Source organism: Zonotrichia leucophrys, chromosome 1A, assembly GCF_028769735.1.
Source record: "Zonotrichia leucophrys gambelii isolate GWCS_2022_RI chromosome 1A, RI_Zleu_2.0, whole genome shotgun sequence".
NCBI classification, from domain to species: domain Eukaryota; kingdom Metazoa; phylum Chordata; class Aves; order Passeriformes; family Passerellidae; genus Zonotrichia; species Zonotrichia leucophrys.
This window is the reverse complement of record NC_088170.1, coordinates 59,837,752-59,864,848: the sequence shown is the minus strand read 5'-3', so window position 1 is coordinate 59,864,848 and position 27,097 is coordinate 59,837,752. Positions and strand designations below refer to the sequence as shown.

The following is a 27,097-nucleotide window of genomic DNA, read 5'->3' as shown; positions in this document are numbered from 1 at the left end:
CCTGTTTAAACATTTCATTTGTACTAATATATTTTTTTAATTTAAGAAACTGAAATAACTTTAAGGAAAAATTATCTTCTAGCACAGCAGCATCAAAAGTCACCAGCAGCATTTGTGTGCAATAGCAGTTCTGTACCCTGCATGAAGAGTTAACCTGAGTCCTTCCTCAGAGTGTTTCACTTAATCAGTTGCATATCTTGCACAGAGCTAACTTTCACACAGGGATTATAAAAATGAAGTAGATAGAAAAGCTTTCAGCCAAATTGAGAGATTTGTAGACCTGACTACAGGTCTTTCAAAACTACAGATGTTTCAATACAGTTCAGATCTCTGGTATGTTTAACATTACTGTACAATTAGCTTTTCAATGCATTCCCAGAATTTCTTTTGTGTTCCCTGATGAATAAAAACTTAATCCCAGAATTCTGTAGGATAGAATCATATTTTGGCTTGTATAGTTTGTTGCAGCACAAAGAATCACTGCAAATCTCAAAGTCCCAGTGCTACTAATGAACTGATAACCTGAACAGGGCCTCATTGTGTGACCACAAAATACAGTAGAAGCTAGAATTCATAAAGTCACCCTGCAATAATTCAGCCACTGTGACATTTTGGGTGTTATTTCACAGTGCAGTTGGTTTTCATTCAAGAGGACAGATAAATTTAAGAAATGCAACTTCAGGATAGCAAACTATGATAAAGTCCATTGTTGCGGTGTGTAGTAATAGCAGTATATACAGCTGCAGTCCATAAAGAATGCTGAGCCTGGCAACAAAGTCAACTGAATTTGAAAGGTTAATATTCTGTAACCACACTGAGATTGAGAGCTGAAATGGCCACATTATAACTTTTTAAATAGTCAGTGCTGGATACACAGCTGATCAACTATGTGACAACACAAGCATACACTGCTTTATCATACATGAGGACTGGAATTATGTGCCAGGGACATGAGCCATTACATTGCCTGTGTCCATTTTTAGACATGTTTTTATTCACATCTCTTAATTCTAAAAATCATGATCTATTAATTTTCTTTCTTCAGTTTTCACATGTAGTGATTTCCTATAATTTAGGAATTCTGATTTGGTAGATTTGAAATTCCCATTCCCCATCCCCCTGGGCCACTAAGGGGAGGGGACAGAGAATCCAAGGGTGAAGCTCAGCCCAGGAAGTAGGAAGGGGTGGGGTGAAGGTGTTTTAAGATTGGTTTTATTTCTCATTGCCTTACTCTGATTTGATTGGCAATAAATTAATTTCTTCATCTGGATCAAGTCTGGTTTGCCTGTGGCAGTACCAGGTGACTGATCTCTCCCTGTCCTTACCTTGACCCACAAACTCTGCTGTATTTTCTTTGTCCTGTCCACTGAAGTGGTAGAGCAGCTTTGGTGGGTACCTGGAGCCCAGGGTCAACACACCAATGAGTTTAAATGTGTTAAAATCTGTTACTTTGCTAATACTGACACATTTGAAAGTGCCTGGAAAAGCAATAAAATGAGTGGATTTCTACAATACTCTTACTAGTGCTTAAAAAATTTTGTCAGGATAATCCAGCCATTCTTTAGCAGCAGAAGCAATAGACACGTGCAAGCACACTCGCTGCCCATGATCTGGCTGACAGACTGGAAAACCCTGCCTGCTAAATGTTAAACCAGAAAACGCAGGCAGCTCTCCCACCTGCCCAGCTAAACCACCAACAGGATAATGTGGTATTACTGCTACAGCACTTTTCACTTGCTCCTCCAGGCAATATTATCAGATTTTTATATGCCAACAGGCACAAAAAAAGCTTTTGTTACACTTTAAAGCAGAATCCCTCAAACTACCCAGAGTGTCAGAAACTTTAGGTACAAAAGCAATTCCAACTTCTTTGTACTATTTTATAGGTCTTTTGATTTTGAAATGTTTATAAACTTTGCCTTCCCCGTTCTCTCTCACCTTTGACTCTAACACTGTACCACAAAACAGGGATCAAATGTCCAGCTTTGGAACTCCTTCCATTTGTCTTTGCTTCTAGAAAATATATTCTTTCTCTATATTCATTACCATGTTTTCTTGATAATTGTAAAAAATTGTCAATTTTATTTATTTCTTAGTATTAGACAGTAATAAAGTATTACTTCAATATTAACAAAATTAATATCCAAGTTTCAAGAGAATTGTGACAATGGAATTGTGAAAATTGTCTTTGGTTATCACATTCTTCTTCATAGCCACATTCCAGCACTATAATATGCCATGGCTATTAAGTGACACTACATCAACAGTTAATTTTTTTTGCTTGAACTGGAGTAACAATGAATGAAATTTTGAAAACATACAGGAACAAAACTATATGTATAAAATATTTTTCAAAATATTAAGGTATCTATACTTTGATTCTAAGAATTTATTTTTAAAACTGAAGGATGTGTTAACAGGACTTATTAAAAGTAAAATTAACTTTAGAACAATCCCTTTGCAACAATTACAGAAATCTGATGTGATCTAGTACCTTGTGCAGTCTGCCATATTCAGTACAAGAATATGCTTCAATAGTGAAATCATCTTAGCACCAGCCTCTGTAATCCACTGGCAATCAGCCACATGAATGTGCCTCATGTAGGGGCAGCATTTACTCATCAGCTTGAAACTTAAATCAGCAGTTTGGTTATTCCGTGTTGAAATATTTAAGATGCAAGTTACACATCTGACATACATTAAGAGCATGATCCAAATACCCACTGAAATCAGCTGAAAGAGTAGTTTCAAATTATCTGAATGAATTGCAAAATTACATAATCCTAATCATTTTTTTATCATTATACTAACCTTCAATGCTGACCTTCAAAGGTTTACATTCTGCAAGGACTTTAAAAGTTGTGTCAGAAAGTTTTGGAGAGTCAAGAAAGATAACAGACATTACCTGTTGACAGTTTTCAACCAGAGCTTTTGAAGAAAAAATGTGAAATTAAACATTCATATGTTCATGCTGTCATGTAGGGGAAAAAAGATCAGCAAATATTCTCCATATAATATCAAAAAGTTACAATTTCAAACAAATAGTTATAATCCATGTAACAGTAGCTTCCAGAGAGTGAGTGTCACATAAACCACTGGAATTCTCCATATGGTTATTATGTTTGGAAACACAAGGAAAAGAAGCAAGTACCTGGAGACATGAAGTATGGCAGACACCAGACTCAGTGATATAGTGAACAATCACTTTTGCAGAAGCCTGGAAGTTCTTTTTTGATGGGCAAAATCAGTAGCAGAATGCTGTTCCCACATGTTATAGCTGCTTAACCACTGAAAGAAATGAAATGCTCTTGTTTATAAACTGGAAGACCATAATTCAAACATACCAATGAAAAAAGAAGACAAGGCAATTGAAGTTTTCTGACAGTGAATGCAAGTGAGCAAGATTTATAAGCAAATTCAACAATAGTAAAAAAATCTTTTGCTTAGAACTTCTCCTCTTGAATTGATTCTTACTTCTTTGAAGTCATTTGAGAGGATAGCTCAGTTCCAACATCATAAATTTTCTCAAAAAGTACAGTTTATTTTCAGTTTCTAACTTAAATACATCTGTCTGTAAGAGTTAACATTTTGCTGATTAGCAAATCTTGAATCCAATTGCAGCCATTGGCAGTATTTTTGGAGACATCAGCTCAAATTTACACAAGAAATTAAATGTTTATGTCTTAGCAAGCCTAACAAAAACAGTACAGGAAAAGCTTGAGATCTTCTCAATGCTTTAACATCTTACCTAAGCACATGGATGCTCACTAAAACAAGAAATGCATTTATCTCACTAGAAGAAAAACAGATACATATTGCTCTGAAATTTAAACATAATCTAAGGGATCTGTTAAAAAATGTGTCCTCTAACCAAGCAAGAGTTAGGTTCAACATTTTGTACAGCTGAACCATTTATGGAAGTGGCAATGAATGTTACTGTCTCATTATTCTGCCTTTGTTTGCCCAACCTTACGATTTACGTACCTATGGTAGATGTTGAAATTCACTTTGAAGCAAGTTCTGAATGTAATAAAGTATCTTCATTATTTCTTTCCAGATCCACAGTAAAATGTGTGTTAGAGGTACAAGGAAAGTTCCTCTGCAGTCACAATAATATTGAGCTCTTCTACAGAATCCTTCATGCAGGACCACAACAACAGCTCTGCCTACTCCAACAGTGCAATATTCAATGAAATCACAAATGGACGGATGTATCTGTCAATTCAGTTTATTCCTTTTATCACTCCAGGGAGACAATTCTTTAACTGCTTAAATTCAATAGATGTCCATTCAGTCTTGGGCATACAAAGTGTTTCTTTTCACATATAAATGCTGTGCAAATGACAGTTTCTTTTCAGCTACTGCAGAAAGCATAGATGTGAACAATTCCTCCCCATGAAGTCCCCCTGATATTTGCATGTAGAGATCTCACTGTTTTCCAGGATTTTGAAGTGTAATAATAACAGTTGATGGTTGAACTTGGGTATCTTAGAGATCTTTTCCAATGTTAATGATTATATGATTTTATAGTAACCCTGTGCAGCTCAGACTACAGCCCCAGGAATTCATTTGCAAAACATCCACAGAAAAAAAAAGGTAGTCTGGCATGTCCTCCTGGGTACCAAATAAGGCCTGTGGAGAGAAGAATCCAAAGAAGGAATCTTGTTATATAAATAGACTGAGAGAGATTTTTGCTGTGCCCCACCTCTCCAGCTGCAGCAGACGCCTGAGGTGCTTGGCTACCTTGCCTGAGGGGAGCAGCAGCGGAAGGCACAGGCTTTGCTCAGGCTGGGAGCAGCAGCGGAAGGCACAGGCTTTGCTCAGGGTGGGAGCAGCAGCAGAAGGCACAGCTTTGTTCAGGCTGGGAGCAGCAGCGGAAGGCACAGGCTTTGCTCAGGGTGGGAGCAGCAGCGGAAGGCACAGGCTTTGCTCAGGGTATGAATGTTGTCTGACACCACTAGCTGACAGGAGATGGTCACAGAAGAGCAAGACAGAAACTGAGCAGCAGCTGGTCACCCATCCCTCCTCAGCATAGTAACAATCCAACAGGACATTGGTGGATTGTTTTATCATATGGATACAACTTTAATTGTGGACATATGGATAAACTTTAATTTAAACTGTGCCATATGGATAAAACTTTAATTATCATGACTTTATGAGGACATAAAGTTCTCCCAGTTCTTGCACTTCTAGTCTCTAGCATTAGTAGCACATGACTGGTCCCCACTACTACTTATCAGTGGAAACTGGAATGAAGCCTGCTTTACTTCTATCTTACATTGAGTGAGGAGATTCACACCTTGGGTTTCTGGCTCCTCTTTCTGAAAATTAAGCATTTGGGTTCCTTTTGCACATGAGATGTTTTTAATGGAGTGAATGTCTTTAAGTTATAATCAAGGCAGACTGTCTTTTCTTTTCTGGTATAATGCCTCATCTTTTAACTTATGCCCAGGTTGGCTTGCTCTTTATTTTCAGGCTGAAGTGGCCTTTAAAACAGATTCTTTGTCAATTGTTTTAAATACTTTGATGTTAAATATCTTTTCTTAAAGGACTGTGGCACTCTTTGCACATTTTTCTTTGTGCAAAGGGATACCAGCCCAGAGGGAAACTGACTTTGTGTCTGTCAAATGTATTCTTAGACTTAAAGTGTTTGTGCAGATCTCACAGACAGACAGACAGGCATACAGACAATATGGTGTGGCTCATAACACACACTGGCACTTTTAGCACTGTGGATGCAAATAATCTGTTGTGTTTTGAGTTCAGGACAAGTGTAGCATATTTGCTTTTCTACAGTGGGTCTGTAACAGCCTGCAAAATGACAGAATGAAAACCTACTATCAAAATAAATGGAGGAAACATTTTACTGGTCATGCATGGTGATATAAATCCCATCAAGTCCCATCCCTCTGACAGCTGGCTGTGGTCAAGGTGGGGTCTGATGTGGTGCAGCTGTGTTATCCTGGATCAGGCTTCTCCAGGAACAGATATACTCTAAGAGGCAGATGAAGAAGGAAAAAGAGCAGAGTCTTGTTCTGAGGCTGCAGGGGAGGTGGCAGAGGGATTATAAAGAAAGAACCATCTCATAACCACAAGTTGGTCAGAGCATGTACAGCCTGTTGGTGCACTCCAGGCTCTCATACCATGTCCAACTGAGATGTGTCTGTTGGATGAAAGGACACTGTGGCTTTTAGGAATGTGGTTGATGTGGGCAATACATCAGTGAGGATCTGCAGATAGTACTGCAGACCTCACCATCAGCATGGATAGATTGGGTTTGCCCACCACAAATGATTGCAAAAGAACAAGGTACAGTGTAGGGCTAATGTGGCAAAGGCAATCAGTCCTCTTTTCTACTGGTAGTGATCATCAGAAGATAAATGTCAGTAGGGAAAGATGTGTGCTAATTGTCAGGACAGAATATGAAACTCAGTTTTCCAGATTCCAGTTTTGTGCTCACTATTGGTATATGCAATGAGACATAATTCCATCTTGTTTCCTCACCCCAAAATATTCAGTATCTATGAAAGGGAGTAACTTAATGGTAAATATCTGAGGGATGAATTGGGAAATCTGTACTTTCTGCTGGTCAAGAAGCACCAGTTGCTTTAACATGGCATGACCAAGTCATTAAAGCAAGAGTTTACCAAACTCTGCAACAGGCCTCTTGGTTGTTGGCTCTTAAGCAGCACAACAACAGAAAAATATGAATCCTGGCATCTCTGTATAGCAAAGAGAAACAAAGATCCCAAGACAGGTCTGAATCACCTCTGGAGACCTCTCCCACTCTCTAATTTCTATATAGATATATTAAGTTAATTTTATAGTCACCACCTTATCTTAGATGCCTAAAATAAAGTGAAATTCCCATTCTCAAAAGGAGAGATGGTAGGTAGCAGGTAATCAGATCAAACTCAGCAATCCTGACAGACATATCATGACTTTTTCTGGAATTCAGTAAGGACTGCATAATTTTAAATGCAGTCTAAAGGGCTTTTAATTTCTATCTGGAAAACCACTGTTTGCTTAACATAGACATTTGATACCAGAAACAGCAGAAATCTAGTGCTTTCCTCCATGCAAGCCAAACCAAATTATAGGGAAGCAGTTAATAATAATATCACTGCACAGATTGCTTCTAATTTCTTTTTCATTTGAACTGGTTTTTTACTTAAAAATGGACAATGGATCTCAGGCATCAGGTTGAGAAAGTTCCAGTGTGAAATATGCATTCAGATAAGATTAAATAAAATTAATTAACATTTAAATCTTACTGCAATCATATGTATGTCTCTTTCCTTTATTTCTAGAACAATAAAATATTAAATTTCTTTCCTATGTTCCCTGTGGATTCTCTATGAAACTTCAGGCACTCTCAAAGATAAGGTACAGAAATGTGAGATTTCTTGCACGTTTTAGTAAAATAATTGCTTTCTCAGCTCACTTGGAATTTCTGTGTTTAATAGATTGCCTCAAGAGTGAACAGCTTGGCCTGAGAATCAATGCTAGGATACATATGGAGTTTAATACTGCATTCCTCACCCCAGATGAGTAAAATCCCACTTAAACCTCATCTACCAAATCAATTGTGAGGAAGAATATTGAGGTTATTGAATCTTAGGTCCCACAAAATTCTGCAAAACAGACTTTTTCTGCATGACTCAGTAAAATCATTCCATATATGTCTTATTGTTCTTGCATATACAGATCAGAAGTTAATGCAAAAATAAAATATAAATGTAAATAAAATTAGGTAAAGAAGTAAAATACAATTAATTGTCTGTAGGAGTTTTCAGTCTAATATGTAAATTACTGTCTTGGGCTTTTTTCTTGATTGCATAATAGTATACTATGATCTGAAATGAAAGTACAACAAAAAAGAAACATGGAGCAAACCACAGCTAAAGATCTGTCCCCAGGGATTTAGAAAATAATTGCAGTGAAATGATGAAATGCTTATAAGAATATCAAAGTTCATTTAATTTCACCTTTCTATAGTTTCTTATTCTGAAGAATAGGGGTACACAGGGTTTTTATTCAGGTTTGGCTTTTTTGCTACACACACACTACAATTCTGTCTTTCTCCCAGAACTGATTGGATTTGTGGAATCCAGCTTTCAAGGCAGGACTCTGTCTGCAGCACTGAAAGGATTTTTAAGAAACACTTTTGTGATTCCAGTATTGGCAATACACTGAGGGTTGAAATTTGAAAATCAACATTTAGAATAGAGGAAGTACTCTCTGGGGCACATGGGACAATCTTTTTTTCATCCTGTCAAGAATCATAAAATGAATTGTGACATCCTTTCAGATGTTTGGCACATTACATTGATGGCTCGACTCCACATGTTATTTTTCTTTTAGTTTTCCACTGTCCAAAAAAAAAGCACTTATATTAACATATTCCTGAATTAGCATTTTCCTAAAATAAATAACAGAGCATTTGTAACTTACAGTATCCTTCAGTTACACAAGTTTGTATTCAGGAAATGTAAACAATCATTCTCTCCTTCAATAAATAAAGAGCATAGCTCAGATGTGCTCCCCAAGTGATGGCCCCTTTTTCTTTCCTTGATATGATTGAAGAAGCCAGAATTTGCCAAAATGAGAATTCTCCCAATGAAGCTGGAGCAGAGGGAAAACAGATGTTGAAAACTGGTGAAGTCTACATGTAGGCTTCTCCAACACCCCTACAAAGCAGATGTCAAGAAATGAAAGGGACAAATTACTTTTTCCCAGTGGTTTGTGTTCTTGTGTCCAGCTGTGGTAGCCTACAGCAAGTGACAGACTGCTGTAACACATTTTGGGCATGACAGGCAATTGCTTTATACCCTCAGGTCTTTCCAGTTTTGTGTCTAAGAGCAGAAAATTTTCCACCAACACTGTTCAGCTTCAGGAGGAGAACAAACAGATCTTATGCTTTCTAGGTGGGGCTCTGAGAATGTCAATGGTATTGTGGGGTACCTTTTGAACAAGACACAGGAGAATCTCTATATTTTTAGGAAAACACGTTGAAGCTCATTAACAAAAATATTTACTGCCTATGCCATACAGATAAAACTTTAATTACCATGACTTTATGTAAAACCCCCCATGCCTACAATCTATCCAGTATTATTGCCCTGTATGAACATAATAGTCAAAGAAAAGATTGCCTTGTTTTGCAGCAATGGACTAGAAAATGTCTGCTTAATTCTCACTTTTCTGCCCCTGTTCTAGTGAGCCAATTAAATGCCTTGGTCTTTAAGTTGCTACTCACACAATCCTTAACATAATCACACATTTTACAGTTGGGCTTTCTAAATAACCATTCAAATCCTACAGAAGTAGTGGAAATAAAACAATTCATATAAAAAGAACTGTTATGTTAAAATGAAAGAAAAAACCCAAGAAAATTTAAAAAAACCATTAAAAATACACATTCTATAGAATATTTTAAGCATAATTTCCATGTTAATAGTATAACTCCTCTACAGTTTTCCAACTACTTCTGAAATGTTAGCCTTACAAAATTTCCCTTTGGTTTCATTCATCCAGTGAGGTGGAAAAAAATATTTTTAAAATCCTTTATCCAACTGTGATGCAATGTGATGTTTTTTTTGGTTTTAACTGTTCACTTAAGTACTTGGTCATAACCATTAAGCACTGTTCCAGAATCCAAAAATGGAGAAAGCTGTGGAATTCCTTTCAGGGCTCTCAAATGCACTGGCAAGCAAACCCACTGTCCTTTGGTAGGGAGGATTGTGGTTTTCCCTGTTTGATGCTGATCACTTCTCCCTGAGCACGATTAGATCATGCTTTCTAGAGGCACATCCCTACAGCTCATGATGACACTTCTAAGCAAGCAGGAATGATGCTTTCAGAAAACAGAGCAAATTACTGGCACTTTGAAAAAGTTACTCAGAGGTAGGTAGTTCTTAACTTTCCTCTAACCTCAGCCCTCATTTCAAATTTCACCCTGTCAATGCACAACAATCTCAGCAGGATTCTCATGAACAAGAAACAGACGCCTGGTAAAGAGAAATCAGAACAAGACTGTTGCCCCATCTGCCTCATCCTTTGTTCTGAAAAGGTTTTGTTAGATGGATAGTTAAACTGTCATATTCCTCAGACTCCATCTCTGCTATTTCACATGTATTTTATTATATGGAGAATCTTCTCAATTTATAAAGAAATTAATGTGTGAGTCTTTACTTAAACATTAGGAGAATTTAATTTTCTTACAATTTGGCATTTCATATTGCTTTTGGAATATATTTCAAGATACAGTATATATTTGAAAGTTTCTAAAATAGTACTGTATTCTAAAACCTTTGTTTTCTTTACAAGTTTATTAGGATACTAAAGTAATCCAAAATAAAACTATTTTTAGATTGCAGTAATAAATATGACTTCAATTTATATACTAAACCAATGTAAAACTGCAACAAAAGTTCACTTTTTAATTAACTTCCTTCTCAGGAAATCAACTGTAAATTTGTATTTTTTTCCAGCACAGGGTGGTTTTTAATTATTTTTTTTGATATCTTAGTAAAAACTGCATTTTTAAAGCTCCAGATATAAACCCCCAACTAATCATGACATAAAATTAGTCTATTTATGGCTACAAAAAGCAAGCCTTGTTCTCATTATGCAGTAAGTACTAGCTGTTTATAGATGTGACAGTTTGCTGGAAGTGATCCAAACCTATAGTGCTATTATTCCTTAGTAAAACTTAAACAGCTGTAGTCATGTAATTCAAAACCCTGGAAGGCTGCTGCAGTGCTTGCTCAACCTCAGTATACCATGAATGCAGGATGCTGCCAGTCATATAAAGGATCCTCTGCTTCACATTATGAAAGAAAGACGTGAACTACAAACCTGAACGCAACCTGGAATTTCCAAACAGATGATCTTGTGACAGCCTTTGCAAGAGTGCAGGTATGGTAAACCTTTGTCTGTGAATTTTCTGCAGTGAACCAAACTAATTTGGTTTCCAAACTGGGGAAGCTTTGCAAAAAAACCCACAAAAACCAGCAGAGTAATTTGTTACAAGTGCATGATACAGAATCAAAAGAACATAAAATGTCATAGTTAAAGTTTTTTGAAAATTACTGTAAAGAAAAGATGTTCAATATGAAATAGAATTATCTACTTGCTGAAGTCTGAAAGCCCATTTCTTCTGCTGCAGTTTTTCTCTGCTCTTGTATTGCAGATTAGTGGGGAATAGCACTATCATGCAAGATATTTCACCATATGAATCCAGTAACATTGTAAAATTATCTTAAGCAACGGCAAAAGCAGTTGGAACTTTGTGCATATTTTGCAAGTATGACTTTTCAGTGTAACTTTGTTGGACTGCTTTTGCAATTGATTTTACAAGCAGTGCCTGCTGGAAATGAAAACCAGACCTCTATCAAAAGATACTAAAAGCAGAAATGTGTATTTTAAACTTCTCAAGTAGTATAATTATTTAGAAGAGTACTATTAAAAGAATCTGAAAAATTGAAAGAGTTACAGTTACAAAAGTGAGTAATGCAATTTTAGGTTTTGATCAGTTCTTTTGGAAAACATTTCTTTATACTAAACATTGGTTAAGAGAAAGCAAATAGTCTAAGTGGAAAATGTTAATCAACAGCACTCTGTAAAATCAGGAATCTATACTCTGAAATTACTTAAATTCGAGCTGCAGGTTTATATCCTACTGAAAACTATTCATTTGACTGAATGATATTCCCAACTGGAAAAAATAACAATTACCACAAGCACCACAAATGAAAGCATACAGAAAATCAAAACCTAGAATTAGGACCTTCTGCTCTGGTAGACATTTAGTCGTAGTCATGCAGTTCTGCAAGTCAGCAAAATTAGGCATTTTGAAGATGGGAACTCCCACTGAGGAGCTGACTGCCTAAGGAGTGGCATACTGACTTTTGGAATTGACTTTATGCTTTCAATATAGAGTAGGAATTTACTTTACTTTTGGAATTGACTTTATGCTTTCAATACATGCTGAACACAAATGCAAAGAGGAAGTATAAAAAGAATGCCCTTGTAAAAAAAAATACAAAAATATTAAAAAAATAAAATTACTTTTCATGAAAAAAAACCCCAACAATGTGCATTAGACCCAGATATTAGAATATAAAGGCATGTGTTATTTGTGGTGCCTTTTTTAAAAATGGAAATGCTTAATTCATATTAAGTACAAAAGTAAAAGTACCCTTCTTTGTAGAAGGCAGAGCTATTTTGCATTTTAGTGTGATATCCCACAGAAATGAGTGGGATACTCATTTGGAGAGTATGCTCCCAAATATACCTGATAAAATAAATAATAAATTGAGAGACTGGGGTAAACACTCTGGTAGCTCTCAGTCTTTTTAATGTACATGTTGCTGCAAGGCTGCACAATTTAAGATACAGGTAAGCATTTCTTGCTGTATTTTGAAGACTGGTCAAAACCTCACAATAACCTTGAAGAGATACTGATTTCCTTTACTGGTCATATGACCAATTTTTAATGATCTGAGAATTTTAACACATGCCTTCTTTTTTCATTTTTAAAGTGATATCTTCCTTAAACTCAAGGAGCACACAAACTACCAAAAATCCTTGTTTTGTGTTACAGCTAAATTCTGCAGGAATTCTGTCATACCAGTTTTTCAATTAATTTTGACATTTGCAGTCTCAGGATCATTGTTTTAAAGCAATCTGACAAACTCACCTCCTGACATTTATTCCTCATGTCTACAGAAGTGACAGAAGTTTTCAGAGGGAAATTTTGACTATATCTTTTGTGCAATATGGAGGCTATAATGCTTGTATGGAATACTATGAGAGAATAAAAAATGACCCCTACACTTCCCCAGCCCCTTGTTCCAATAAAGGATGTCTGATTCACCACAGCAAACTTCACATGCAGCATTATGAAATGCAATACTGCCACCTCTAAGCACTTTGTGTTAGTTACCACAGTACACAGAACCTGTGCTTAGCTAATGTTTTAGGATTGCCATGTGAAATGTTCATAAAATCTGTCTGCTATCAAATTCTTCACAGACAGCAGCTTTTTGTACATCCCCATAATATCAGAAACAATGAGCTTTGCTTTTTGTCTCAAAATTATTATTACAAAGAGTGTAATCTCATGGTTTTTAATCAGAAACATAATGTGTGAATGGAAAACTTTCTGTAACAAGGTACAAGATAACTGCAAAAGGTCTTTTGTCAGTGGAGAATTTTTATTTGCTATTTACACTTCAAAAAAATTATGTTCCAAACTTCAGCATAAGCATATGGAAATCTAAAATCACAAAATATCAGCCAACATGGAAAAACATAGATTATAATAAAAGTAATACTGATGAGATGAGTGGTAGAATTGGAGACACTAATGCAAAACTTTGCCAAAACAAATGTTAGTTATTTGAGTATATGGCATTTCAGACAAAGAAAAACAAAAGTCTAAATGTATTATGCAAATGCTAAAGAAAAACCTGTTTCTGAACTTCATGAGGATGTTATTGAAAGACATATATTTCTTTTTCCTCACAGTAGAAAGAAATAACGTACAGCTATTTTTCAAACCCACATACATCTTTGTGATGACTGCTCTTGTGAACAACTCACCTCATTACTTCCATGGCAGCTTTTAATCCAGCAATTCTACCTGCCAGGCAGACCTTGAGTCTCTAGGGATAACTCTGAAATAAGAATGGCAGACTTTTTAAAGACTGTTGAGTTCTCTGCCTTCAGCTCACTGAGCTTCCAAATATCAGTTTGGAATAACTCTTTCTTTTGCAATTGTCACACAAGGCCTTGGCTCACACAATGCACCTAGCCACAATCCTCTCTTTCAAAAATAATTTTTTATCAACATATCTAACTTCCAAACTCCTTGCATCATCATGAGGAACTGGACATGCACATGAAATTTTTGGATAGCATTTTCTTTTAAAAGTTTTGTGAAACTGTGCAATACATAAAATAATATAGCATATATCTTTAGATATACTAAAAAGATAAAAGAACTGCTATATAAATGAAATCTGTGGGGTATTTATTTCATTTTGTACAGCAGAATAGAATCCTATAAATAACTCAAAAGAGACTATTTCTATTACACATGCCTCTGAATTTCCTGCAAGATTAAAACAAACAGTTTCATATTTCTTTGTAATTTACCTTGTTAATAGTCATAGAGTTCCTTTAGTACTATCTCTCTTCAACAGATTTTATTTAAATAGCACTATCTCTATACAACAGATTTTATTTAAACAGTACTATCTCTGTACAACAGATTCAGCCAGACTTAAACTGGCTGAATAATAAAAAATACCCAGAAGTATATTAAAATTATATTTGCATGTATATGTATAAGGGAAAAAAATTTCTTTGGAGACCTCAAAATAGAATACTAACAGATGTGATGCTACTTTTATTACCTTGAAGTATGGTCATTTTGTCCTTTTAAAGGATACCTACACTATAAAGTCCTACAGAGCACAAGGGACTTATCACTTGATTGAAGGTTAGCATATGTTAACACATTTTGCTAAACCAAGATTACTGTAAGCCAATTCTGATACCTAAAACCATTGGTGAATTTTCTCAAAGAATTCTGGTATATTTCTCTAATCAGTAATAGAATTTAATAGAATATAATTTACACAAGGCTTCCTGTTTAGTTCTGCCTTCTGGAACATTAAACTTGAGTAATTATAAGGCTTCCATATTTCATTGACCTGCAGAACAGGTACTACTCATATTGTTCCATTCTTATATAATAGGAACAAATCTCCTAGCATGATAAATGTTTCACAATGAATGCCAATATAATGCAAAGACAAAAAGTCAGTACTTGTACATGAAAATATAATAGTTGAAACTGTGTCTTTTTCCATGTTGTGATCACCTTTTCCCTATTTCAGTTATCAGGCAAAAGAACCATCCAGATAACTGAAATTCAATACCAGCCAATCCTAAAGAGGAAATTTTGTGCTTTTGAAATCCATTCCTGCAACAAAGGATTTGAGAGAGGAGATATATCAGTAAAAACAGGTATGTAGATGGAAGATAACCACAACCTGTAAGGAGCGAAGACACAAGGAGTGGTGAGAAAACTGGGGGAAATAGTGATGAGGAAAATCTCTGAAACCTTGCATGCAAAAGCAGCACAAAGGGGTCTGTTTTAAGTGTCTGAACACAAACACTTGTAGCTTGGCAATCAACCAGCAGGGACCAAAATCCATGCACTGATACAGAGCTGTGATTTCACTGGGATTCCAGAGATGCACAGAGATAGCACATGCAACTGAAGGGGTGCAATGAAAGCTTCCAGAATATTTAGGAATGACAGCCCAGAAAGCTGAGGATGAGCTGCACATATGCAAAATCATGCCTGAGCTTTGCACTGAAATGGGTGGGAAAAAAAAAGTCAACTAAGAACTTATTTGTAATGATTAGAAGCCAGACCTCTGAGCACTGCATTGTGGTAGGGATCTGCTGCAGACTGCTTGATCGAGATGAGATGGTGGATGAAACCTTTGGGCAGCTGAAGGAAGCTTTACTCTTGCCTATCCTGGTTACTCATGAGAGAATTCAGCCGCTCCCATATGCTGCCAGAAAATATGGCTGGGCATGAACAATCCAGGAGACTTCTAGAGTGTGTTGAAGACAGTTTCTTGATCCAGCTGGCTGACAAGTGGTCTAGGGAAAGTGTTCTTCAACAGGTGAAGGAATGTGAGCTTGAGTGAATGTCAGCTTGAATGAACTTGAATGGCTTTTGTTACTGCAGCCACGAAAATGAGAAAATGAGAAGTTCAAAATTCAGACAGAAGAAAATTGGACAAGTTAGTAGATTTTGGCTAGTATAGGGATCTGTTTAACAGGATCTCACAGTAGACAACCCTGGAGGGCAAAGGGGCTAAGGAAATCTGGTTAATCTTCAAGGACAAGGTACTCCATTACTTTTTAGCCTCAGTTTTTACAGCTAAGGCCTGTCTGAAGGCTTCCCAGGTGCCTGGCTGGAGCCTGTGAGCAGAGTCTGTGAGAGTGAAGCAATACCCTTTGTAGAAGAAGTTAATGTCAGGGAGCACCTGAGGAAATGGGATGAGACAGGGTGCATCCAAGAGGAAGAAAGCTGTCTCTTGTCATTGAGAGGCCTCGCTCATTTTTGAAAGGTCATGACAGTCAGAGGAGATTCCTAATGACTGGAAGATAGGAAATGTCACTTCCATTTTCAGGAAGTGGAAGAAGCTCCAAGAAACTACAGGCCAGTCAGCTCCAATTGAGTCCCTGGGAGGTTATGTAGCAAATCCTCCATGAAGCTCTGTCCAAGCACACAAAGGATAAAAAAAAGACAGCAAACAGCCAGCATGAGTCTATCAAGGGCAAAGCATTCCTCACTAATTTGAGTTTTCTATGATGAAATTACTAGAGCTATTGATAAGGGGAGAAAAGCAGCCCTTGCATCACTAACTTGAATATCCTAAACAATTTTTGTTTGAAGTTCTTAAGCTGTATTTTACCTATGGTAATTTTCAAAAGCTTGTGTGAAAATATTGGTGTTTCTGGGCTAGAACACTGGATAAACACTTCACTAAAAAGTGACAAATGATACAAAATATTTCTTTTACATACTTTACACTAGAAATAGCCTATAAATTCATGAATATATTAAGAAACATAATTTCTGAACAATATATTAATGTTATTCTTAGATTAATTTATTATAAGAAAAATTTGCCTATAACAATGCCTTTTCTAAGAAATCATTAATTAAAGCAAAGTCAAATATTGTTTTTCCATAAAGGAAAATCAATGAAAAAAACATTAAAGAAAATTAATGGAAGCAAGCTAAAATTTAAAATGTTAAACTGAGAAAAAAATGGACAAATACACAATGGTGATTGAATTCTTAGACACATTTAAAATAAAACCTCTTAAAAATATCAAGAATTTAGTGAGACATTTGTAGAGCCCATGTGGCTACTGAAGGAATAAAGGAAGTTGTAAACAATACAGGATTAAAATGTAGTGTTGACAACTCCAAGCTTATAATAACAACAAAACCCTCCTCCCAGACTGGTGAAGTTTTGAAGCCTGTTTATCAAAATTAATTGAGATTGAATATATCATTTTACCCTGGTAGTGTAGAAAACCAGTGAGAACTTCACAGATTATCTCTGAATCCTACCAAACTCCATTTTTAAAGTACTTAAGGACACAAGTCTCTACTTTTTATCAGGAAGATTTGTAACCCAAATAACCACAGCAATTGAAAAAATCTTTCTTCTTGGTATAAATTAGAGTTTGTAGTTTTTATATTTAATCCCTGGCATTCACAGATATTTAAGTCTTGCAAAATTTTCAATTCACCTAAAACACCCGAAATGAAACAACAAACTCCAAACCCGAAACAAAATTAAAAACAAAAAACAACAAAACAAACAAACAAACAAAAAACAAAACAAAACAACAAAAACCCCCAAAAAACTAAAAAAAAAAAACAAAAACAAAAAAAAAAAAACCCACACAACAAAAAAACCCAACAAAACCAAAAAACCAACCAACCAAAAAAACCCAAACCCAACCAAGCCAAAAAACTCTCATATTAAAGGTGAACAGTTCAAATCCTCAGTGTATGACATAAATGTAAGAATTCCTCATACAGGTTCAATCTATCTGGGCCAATACCCTGAACCATGGTCACAGCACATTACTGAGATGAAAGCACAAAACCCCAAAAATTGGGGTAAACAATCCTGAGAAAATGATTTGGAAACAAGCCCACCCTTGAGCACAAACTAAAACTGGCAGTCTGATGGCTTTCCCTGGTTTGACTCTGCATGTGTTCCAGTTGTTCAGAACTCAGGAAGTTGGAAAAGACCAGCTTCAAACTCCTTGTTTGAGCTCACCTTCCAAGATTAACTTGAATACAAAAAAGGTCCACCCTGATGGTGTTTCCTGAACACGTGAGAATCTCTTAACAAAAATCAGTGAGAAATTGGTCTGTATAGTTTCCCATGTTTAATCATAATGAAAAACAGCAGACCAGCGTAAGTAAAAACTAACAAACAAACCAAAAGAGATAGGACATTAAATCTTCAAAGTAATTGTGAAGTTCCAAGTAGTGTGATGATCGAGTACTTGACTGCATATTATATACAATCCTCCATGGAAATGCCCATTTCATCTGTTCTAATGCTTTACTTTTCTTCCAACACAGGGATCCCACACACCCCAGCTGTGCCTCCTCAGATCTGTACAACACTGATTCGCACTATCCAAAAATTTCAAGTGTTCCAGCTGTCAGAAAAGAACTGGGGGCAGCTGAATGTCAGGATGCAAGTAGTTACTATTGTATTACTATTTCTTCTTTGTAAGGCATCTGACTGTAGGAGGACAAGGAATAGGAGTCTGAGAAACAATGAAAGGGAAAACATCTTAAGGAGAGCATCTAGCACTGTTAAGCGCAATGCCCGAGACCTACCATGTGATATTTACACTTACCTTCATGAGAAATACTTAGACTGTCAGGAAAGAAAATTGGTTTTTGTGGCACCTGATTGGCCAGAAGATATAAAACACATGCTGCTAGCAAGAAACAGAATTCGTAAACTAAAGAATTATATGTTTTCTAAGTATAAAGTGCTGAAAAGTCTGGATTTACAACAGAATGACATATCAAAAATTGAGAGTGAGGCTTTTTATGGTTTGGATAAACTTACCACGCTCTTACTTCAGCATAACCAAATTAAGATTTTATCTGAGGAGATTTTTATTTATACACCCAATCTAAACTACCTTCGTCTCTATGACAATCCCTGGCATTGCAGCTGTGAACTAGAAACTCTTGTTACAATGCTACAGGTTCCAACCAACAGGAATTTGGGAAATTATGCCAAATGTGTGCACCCAATAGAACTGAAAAATCAGAAGTTAAAGCAGGTAAAAGCTGATCAGCTATGTAGTGAAGAGGACAGGCAGGATCCCAAAAACATAAAACGGGAGAAGCCTGAACCTGCCAAACCAGAATTTGATTCCTCTTTGTGCCACATGTATGTGTTTCCTGTGACAACTCTGAACTGCAGAAGAAAAGGTTTGTATCTGTCATTATAACTGAATGAATGATTTTAATATTCTGTTTATTTAATCCTTTCTACATTTATTTGCACATTATTTACTTCAAATGAACTCAGTAGAGTACTTCCTTTGCTTAAACTGAAATTGTTTATTGTTTTTCTCTTACAACTATCAGCAATAAGCAGGAATTCTTCCTGCATTTTAACTCTGCTCTGCAGCCCAAATTCCACAGATATTCCTTAGTGCTGTAATGTATCTGACAGAAATCAACAGGGATAAAAGCATATTACTTAAGTAACTAGTCTGATTGTACAACTATAAACATACTAATCAGTCAGATAACAGCTCTGCTGAAACTGTTGAACTGATACAGACAAGCACAGAGTGTATTTCCTTCCTTCCATTGTACAAACACAAAGATAGCAATAACTTTGACAGAAGGGAGCTGTGAAGCAGGACTGGAGCAGCCAGCTGTGTTTTCAATGCCCAGAGGAACCTGATTGCAAAGGAAAGGCTTTGCATCCTCACATTTGCTGCACAAGATTTCTTCTACTAAGGGAAGAAATTGAATGTTTTTGTTCATAAAGAAATACCTCCTCTGTATTCTTCCTCCCAGCACCCAGCAAACAATTCAAAGTTGAAGGGACTTCAAGAAATGTTTTTCAGACACTTGGATCCATTCCATCTCTAAATCTTTCTCAGGCTCCTAAGAGCCACAGTTAAGCCCTGAGGGTAAACCAGATGGGGTATATATCAACACGAAAATGCACATTTATTTGTCCTCTATATTTCCCATATTTTATCCCACAACAAAACAAAGCAAACAAACAAAAAAAAAATTCAGAGGAGAATAATTCTTTAACATAACAATTCTGAAAGAAGCATTGCTTGAAGCAGCCAACATTGTGAGACCTTTCCCCCAATTTTAGCAGAGCTTAGCCTGCATATTTTATTCAGCTGAAATTCTATCAGCCTGAAGAGTAACTTGATTTTATGTAAAAACCTCAGTGTGCCCTTACTCTTGTACCTTTATGCCAGAGAAAAGCTCAGAATTCAGTATAAGGAGATAATATCTAAATATCAAGGATTAATGATTTCAGTATTTGATTACATGGCTTATCTACTCTGTATGTCATAAAAATGGTCTGTATTCTTTATTTTTATTTCACCCTGTAAATTCTTTTCTTGTCTATCTGGCAATTTTCTCTTTCTTTTACCATGAAGCTACTACATCTTTTAATTAATTATTTGTGCTGCTCTTATTATTTTTTAATATTCACCTATCTTACCTTTCCTTGTAGATAAGATCTTAATTTTTAGATTATAGATTGTTATCTTAATTATCCTTCATAGAATCTTAATTCATATCACTCTTAGTATTCAGTAAACTGTTATAGAATAAAGCCCAGGCATAAATTACAATTTTATTATAAGGAAAGACTTTACAGCTCTCCCCTCTTAGTGGTATCAAAGAGATGAGCTGAATACACAAATACACCCAAAAACCTCTAGGGAAAAAAATTTCACTTTTTTTCTCTAAGTTCATAGAAACATTCAATGTGATTTGATCTTCATGGGAGTTTCAAAGAGGTTTATGGTATTTGAAAGCATGGTTTATTGTCTTTAATATTAATAATGGAGGAATAAAGTTATTTTAACATTTACACAATAGTACTAGAGGATACAGGGACTCCCTTCTTCAGGTCAAGAACTAATTATGTCAATCCAGAACTTCCTGCATGCCTTGCATGGACACAATGAGTATGTTTCAATACTGTTTGGAAGTACTGCATCTACTGTGCATATGTTTGACAGCTGGATGCAGATATCCCATGGATATTTGGTATTTCTGAACATATGGCAATCTTTGATGAAAGCATTGTACTTACTGTCTTTGTATATGAATATTGTACAGCAGATGCACAATTTCACTGGAATTTTCATCACAAATAGGAGAGTAATGCACACAAAATCCAGGGAAAGCACAAAAATGTCTCTAATCTGTGTGGACAAGAATTCAAAATAGAAAAAAAATAGTGCATCAGTTAACAAACCAGTAAGATGACATGAAAAGCTGCAATCCGTTATTCCTTTACAATGGAAGGAATGGAATGACAAGCACTTGCTCTACCACTACTATGTCTAAAGTGGTAGCATAACAGGTCAGGAACTTTCAATTAATGCCAGAAACCTCATGAAAGAAACATCTTAAAAATATATTTATCCATGTGTATGTTCCCTTTTTTAAAAAAATAATTTGCTTATATCTCATCAGACCAGTGATATGCCAGACCTTGTGGGACTCCAGAATGAAATACTCTATGTCCTTGATTCTGTTTACAAAAAAAAAAAAAAAAAAAAAAAAAAAAAAACTGGAACACCCTAAAAAAGCCAAAAATGTAAGGAAGCAAAAGCCGTTTGTTTGCATTTCCACAAAGAACTTGGATTTTCAAGGACAGTTGAAAAAAGAGTCTGCTTTCTAGTACTTCCAAACTCTCCAAGTCTCTAAATTCAAGCATTATTTGCATTCATTTGGTGATAAATAGGCCCTGAAACTTTGACATCTGCGGAAGCAGGAAGCAATCCAACCACTGCAGGCTGGAGTAGTTATAATATTTATGTATTTATAATACCACAGCTCTGCTCATAATCAGATATAAGGCAGGAAGACTCTGGTATGTTGCTGTAGTCTCTTCTCAAAAGTACCTGAGTCATTAGATATCTTCAGAACTTCAGAAGTGCCACACAGAGCCCAGCACAGATCCAGAAACTACTTGCCTTCATTCAAAGATGGTCAGACAAGAGACACTGCTCATTTTCTTGTTATGACAGCGCAGGATTAGAACACTCATTGAGCAAATATAATAATCCTGGAGATTAGGTTTGTTAACATTACCCTGAGAGGGTTCAGACCACAGGCTGCACTTCTCAAGCATGGGCCCTTACTACTGGAGCAGGAGCTGCTCTTTCTGGAGTTCTTTTGCATGAGACACTGTAAGGATACAGACACCAACGACTGAGAGGTCCTTGGCTACTTTGCAGCTGCCAGTGATAGAAGTGGGAGAGAGAAGCAGAGAAAATGCCACTCTGCTGCCTGGGTGGTGTTTTATATAGTTACTCTGGTTTCTTTTTTTTAAGCAATCAAGCCCTTCACACATATTTTTTTGTATTAGTATAAATATAAATATATAGTAATATATTAGTATAAAATAAGGTACTACTTACCCTATTCCTATGTGAGTGGTCTAGTTCTACTATATGCACTAATGAAGAGTACAATCTTCACATGAAACGTAAAAGTACACGTAAAGAAAGAATGAAATTCAGAAGTTGAAAAAACATGGTGGCACTAGTAGAGGGGATAAAAGGGAAAGAAAACTATTAGACTGACAATACTCTGTCTGGCATGCCTAAGCAGTAAGAATAATCTAAAGCTGATACAAGTTGTGTCTTTTTCATTTTTTAAGATTTAAAGAAAGTTCCAGGCAACATACCTCCAGATATAGCTAAACTTGATTTGTCCAACAACAAAATTAGACAGCTACGAGCCAAGGAGTTTGAAGATGTCAGTGAACTGAAGATATTAAATCTAAACAGTAATGGACTAGCATACATTGATCCTGGTAAGAATTATTTTAAATACTCATTTAAAATTATTTCTCTCCTATTAAATACTGTCTCTATCAGATATAAACTGGATGGAGGAGGGAAGGATATAAAAATCTAGAGGTTGGTACAAATTTTACATTTTGTACATTTCAATTCATAGAGTAAAGGTTTGCACTGAAATATATTCATCATGAAAATCAATAGAGAAAGACACATTTAAGTTGCTCTTTCTAAATACTAAACTCACCAAGTGCAAAAGGTAATTCTGGAACCTGAAGGCTAACAGTTTTCCAAAATGCTAAGTAGTTCAGTGATTTTTAAAATATCTTTGCCACATCTAAGAAAACATTACATATAAGGAGGCTACTTTTCAATTATATTGTATGATAAAATAACAGACAAACCTAAAGGATTTAAACACTTTTTGGTTAAAAATCACTACATAGAATTGCTTTTAAGTTATACTTTATTAGGACTCAAGTATCCTTATTGGCAATTTGCTTATAGCCTCTGTTCATTTGGATTTAATTACGAAACTGGGTGAGAGAAAGAGAGAGGAGATGTATCAAGCAAAAAGGGCCTTATCTAGTACCATCATGCCAATTAAACAGCATCAGAAATGTTAATAACAGTAAAATGGTACTTGTGAGGTTTAACATTACACAGTTGATTTATTTAAATTAAGACTTTTGCTATTAAATGAAACAGCATCTGTGCAAAAAATATGAACTGCTCTCTGAAATGTAACTCACAAACACTATTATGAAGCTCCTTGTTTACTCCATTCCAAATCTTAAAACATTAATTTGAAGGTTCTATTCATGCACACAAATACCTATACACACACAAAAACCTCTGGCCCTGCACATTGTGTGATAGTAAGTTTCCATATTCCTACTCCTGTATCATGACAATAACAGTAGGATTCAATGAGCAAATCAGGCATTCATCCATCTCCACTGTCTCTATTCTACACTCAGGCAGACTCATGAAGTGTTTTATAGCTTTGCCAGCAGTGCAACTCCCCTAATATTTCACTTCTGAAGGCATGAGCCATATTTTAAAATTCAATGTTTGACAAATCCTTTTATAGCCTCTAGCCAAAATAAAACAAAAAAACCCAGTAGCTGTAAAATTATAAAAATGTTTTTCCTCTTCTAGATATGAATGTTTTTTTCTAAGTTAAGGTACCAATAACTATTTTCTATTGATTAGCTGCTTTTTCAGGCCTCAATAATTTAGAAGAGCTGGATCTATCAAACAACAGTTTGCAGAATTTTGAATATGGAGTACTGGAAGATCTTTACTTTCTGAAAATACTGTGGCTGAGAGAGAATCCTTGGAGATGTGATTACAACATACATTATCTTTTCTACTGGCTGAAGCATCACTACAATGTTCACTACAATGGCCTAGAATGCAAAATGCCTGAGGAATACAAAGGATGGTCTGTTGGAAAATATGTTCGAAGTTATTATGAGGAATGTCCAAAAGACAAGCTTCCTGTTTATCCAGAAACTTTTGATCTGGACAAAGATGACGAGGAATGGGAACGACACAAGGAGCAAACAGTTCAGACAGTAAAGAAGCACGGTGTAATTGTCACTGTGATAGGCTAGTAAGGGAAAACTTTCCCTTAGTAGGTTTAAATATCTGATACTTTGAGAAAGAAAAACATGCTGTTTACATTTGTTCTAATTGTTCTGTTGGTTTGTAGGACTATCTGCCTACACAGATGTCTGTATATTGCCAAAAATAACTACAGAATGACATTAGTTCAACAGCATCCTTCATCTAATAATTGTTTTTGACAATTTGTTCTGGACACTCTTGTGAAATACTTTGGCAAATCGATAGACACAAATGTACATAATATGGTTGGAAGAAGTTGTCTTATGTATGAACACAGTTTATGTTCACACAGAAATAACTGCAGGATTGTGACCAAGACCCATTTTCCTTGAATGTATTGACAGTTCTTTGTATCTATCAGTTTCCTGAAATATTCCCAGAAAATGTTTCTAAGATTTTTATATTGACTACCTGTTGTTTTATTGTAGACCAAAAAACCAAACTGAAGACTAACCTTAAATACAATTCTAGAAAAAGAACAGCAGCTGTTATACTAATTAGGATTCAAACACAGAAGGTGGGTTTCACTTGCTGATTTCCCAGTGTTCCTCCTCAGTCTTGAATGAATAACTGAGCCTCTGCCTCTACCATACCTGAGTGCCCTGAAAGAAAAGTAGCCAATTTATGGTTGGTTCCCAAGATCCAGCTCCACATAAATTGCCTTGCTTGGTTTTTGAGGCAAGCAGAGCTGAAATCTTTCTAGGATGAATTTTAGGTTGTTGTATCATTTTGACACAGATTACGTGCCATCACTTCTAGGTGATAAAGATCACGTGAAGGATGCTGTGCTCTGCATCCAGCACATCAGTGCCCACCCAAACTGAAGGTAAGTATGGTTTTTATAGCTCAGAAGTGTGGGACATTCTCTAAGTTCACTCTTCTCTCGGCTCATTTGTAAAATGCACATTACAGAACATGCTGTTAAACAACTATCTGTGTGAATACTCATTGATTAAAACCTGTGATCATTCTAACACTACAGTAGCAGGGGAGTACAAGTCTCAGCTAAATAGATGAGATCTCTAAAGATAAAATTCCTTGCTGCATAATATACTTAGATCACTAAGAAATGTGTACGTGCAGAGTAGAAATTCAGGGCCAAAACTTTAAATTTCTCTTGACTGTCAGGGAAGAAGTTCTGGGAGACTCCATGGAGAAACTTTCCTCCTTTAAAGATCTGGAGACAACTATGGTGTTTTTGCATTCCTCTGGTGCTTTAACCACAAGTCCCAAAGGTGGCTCATTTTGTTCTACAAGACAAAGCACTCAGTGCTTTAGTGCTAACATGAAATAAAAGAACAACATAAAGGAAAAAAATCAGGAGATGTTAAGGGTGGTAGGAATGCTGAAGAATCTCAAAGCAAACACATTCCATTATTATTTGCATTCTATTATGTCCTCCATTATTCAGATATGAATATATTTAATGGTGCTTTGCTGACAAACTGGGTAATTTAGCCATTTCTTCCACAATATCCTCCAAAAACAGTATCTGACTCATCCCTGTTCCTAGAAATATCTTAAGCATTACCTTCACTGTTAAAGGTTAATCCTGATAAGACAGAACAGAGAGGAAAATCCTAGTTGCCAGTAACCTTAAATAGGGCATATTCTGGAAACTTAAAAGTGCTGAAAGTAAAAAAAAAAAAAAAGTCTTCCACAAATAGTAGCAAATATTAAGTAATGTTGTCCTCCTCCTCTCAAATTCTGGAGAATTATCTCAATGCAGAACCACTGGGTATGATTGAAAAGGACAGGCAATAAAACCATAGCAGAACATTTGTTATTGGCAGCACAGACAATGGTGAAAATCTGAGTAGGAAAATATGCATTTATAGACCACGTTATGTTAATTTCTGCAAAGAGTCAGTGCTGGGATAAAATACTAGCTTAAGTCGGGCTAAGTCTGGGTAGAAAAGACAATCCTGGAGAAGTATTTAAGAAAAAAGAAAAATATAAGACAAAAAATCTGTGTGAGCAGTCTCTGACCTCTCAGGTCAGCAAAAGTACCAGTTGAAAAAGCAGTGGGATAAGACTGAGGCCACATGCAGTGGCCTAACTGCTCTTGCTCAAAGGCCCTGGGGATTCCCACAGAGACACCCCCAGTGAGGATGTGGCAGAACAGACAACAATAATTGCAGTAATTGCAACTACAAATAATGTAAGAACACAACAATAGAAATAGGAGTTTGGGGCAAGGATAATATAGGTTAGCATGATCTCCTGCAATGACTCATATTCTTTGAGAGAAGACTGTATGTACAGAAAAATCATACAGGAATTATGAAGGTACTGCAGAAGGAGGTAGCACAAGAAAAAAGATAATAATATATCTGAAAAACATACACATGGGGGAAATGACTAATAATTGATTAAAACTTCAGCATTGAAGGATTAATTGCTATTTCTCTGAGCTTCTCAAAAATGTGTTGTAAATTACAACCTCCATCAAACACCACAGCCACAAAACACAATTTAATCTTGACATCTCTATGTTTCTGTACTGTTAATCAAAAAGGTCCCAGAAGAGCTTCCATTTCTGAAAGAAAATAATGGGCCTCTTCCTTTATAAGCTCTTTAGGTCTCTTCTTTCAGTAATTTCTCTCTTGATTTCCCTTCCTTCTCTGTCCATAGCCAGGTAATAATTGCATGAAGACAATTGCCTTGTCTTCCTGACATGCAGTGCTGCCTTAAGGGATGAACTACAGTGCTCTACTGAGGCAGTGTCCCTCTCTCTACACAGCCACATGAAACACAGAAAAGACCATTTTGTGCCATGTTTTCCATG

At 36.0% G+C, this 27,097-nt stretch overlaps 2 protein-coding genes across 2 annotated transcripts; one reads left to right on the top strand and one right to left on the bottom strand.

The window, feature by feature from the left end:
* Positions 1–1,227: 1,227 nt before the first annotated feature.
* On the bottom strand, positions 1,228–12,727 carry FBXL13 (F-box and leucine rich repeat protein 13). The gene is made up of 6 exons (XM_064733764.1): positions 12,707–12,727; positions 10,857–10,992; positions 3,562–3,649; positions 2,812–2,933; positions 2,495–2,657; positions 1,228–1,396 (listed from the first exon to the last, which is right to left on the bottom strand). Exons 1-6 carry the CDS (start codon positions 12,725–12,727, stop codon positions 1,228–1,230), a joined length of 699 nt encoding a protein of 232 aa, XP_064589834.1.
* On the top strand, positions 9,804–25,388 carry LRRC17 (leucine rich repeat containing 17). The gene is made up of 6 exons (XM_064702912.1): positions 9,804–9,909; positions 10,799–10,923; positions 14,913–15,042; positions 18,212–19,084; positions 22,536–22,691; positions 23,893–25,388. The coding sequence occupies exons 4-6, from the start codon at positions 18,328–18,330 to the stop codon at positions 24,294–24,296; spliced, it is 1,317 nt and encodes a 438-aa protein (XP_064558982.1). The 5' UTR covers positions 9,804–9,909; positions 10,799–10,923; positions 14,913–15,042; positions 18,212–18,327; the 3' UTR covers positions 24,297–25,388.
* Positions 25,389–27,097: the final 1,709 nt, after the last annotated feature.

Bases quoted from the DNA above. Each gene is read 5' to 3' on its own strand.
- LRRC17 (XM_064702912.1), top strand. From the start codon at position 18,328: ATGCAAGTAGTTACTATTGTATTACTATTTCTTCTTTGTAAGGCATCT. The intron at 19,085-22,535 runs GTTTGTATCTGT...TCATTTTTTAAG, and splicing joins TCTGAACTGCAGAAGAAAAG to ATTTAAAGAAAGTTCCAGGC. The intron at 22,692-23,892 runs GTAAGAATTATT...TCTATTGATTAG, and splicing joins ACTAGCATACATTGATCCTG to CTGCTTTTTCAGGCCTCAAT.
- FBXL13 (XM_064733764.1), bottom strand. From the start codon at position 12,727: ATGAGGAATAAATGTCAGGAG. The intron at 2,658-2,811 runs GTTAGTATAATG...ATATTTCAACAC, and splicing joins TTTGAAGGTCAGCATTGAAG to GGAATAACCAAACTGCTGAT. The intron at 1,397-2,494 runs GTACTAGATCAC...CCTGGGCTCCAG, and splicing joins AATATGGCAGACTGCACAAG to GTACCCACCAAAGCTGCTCT.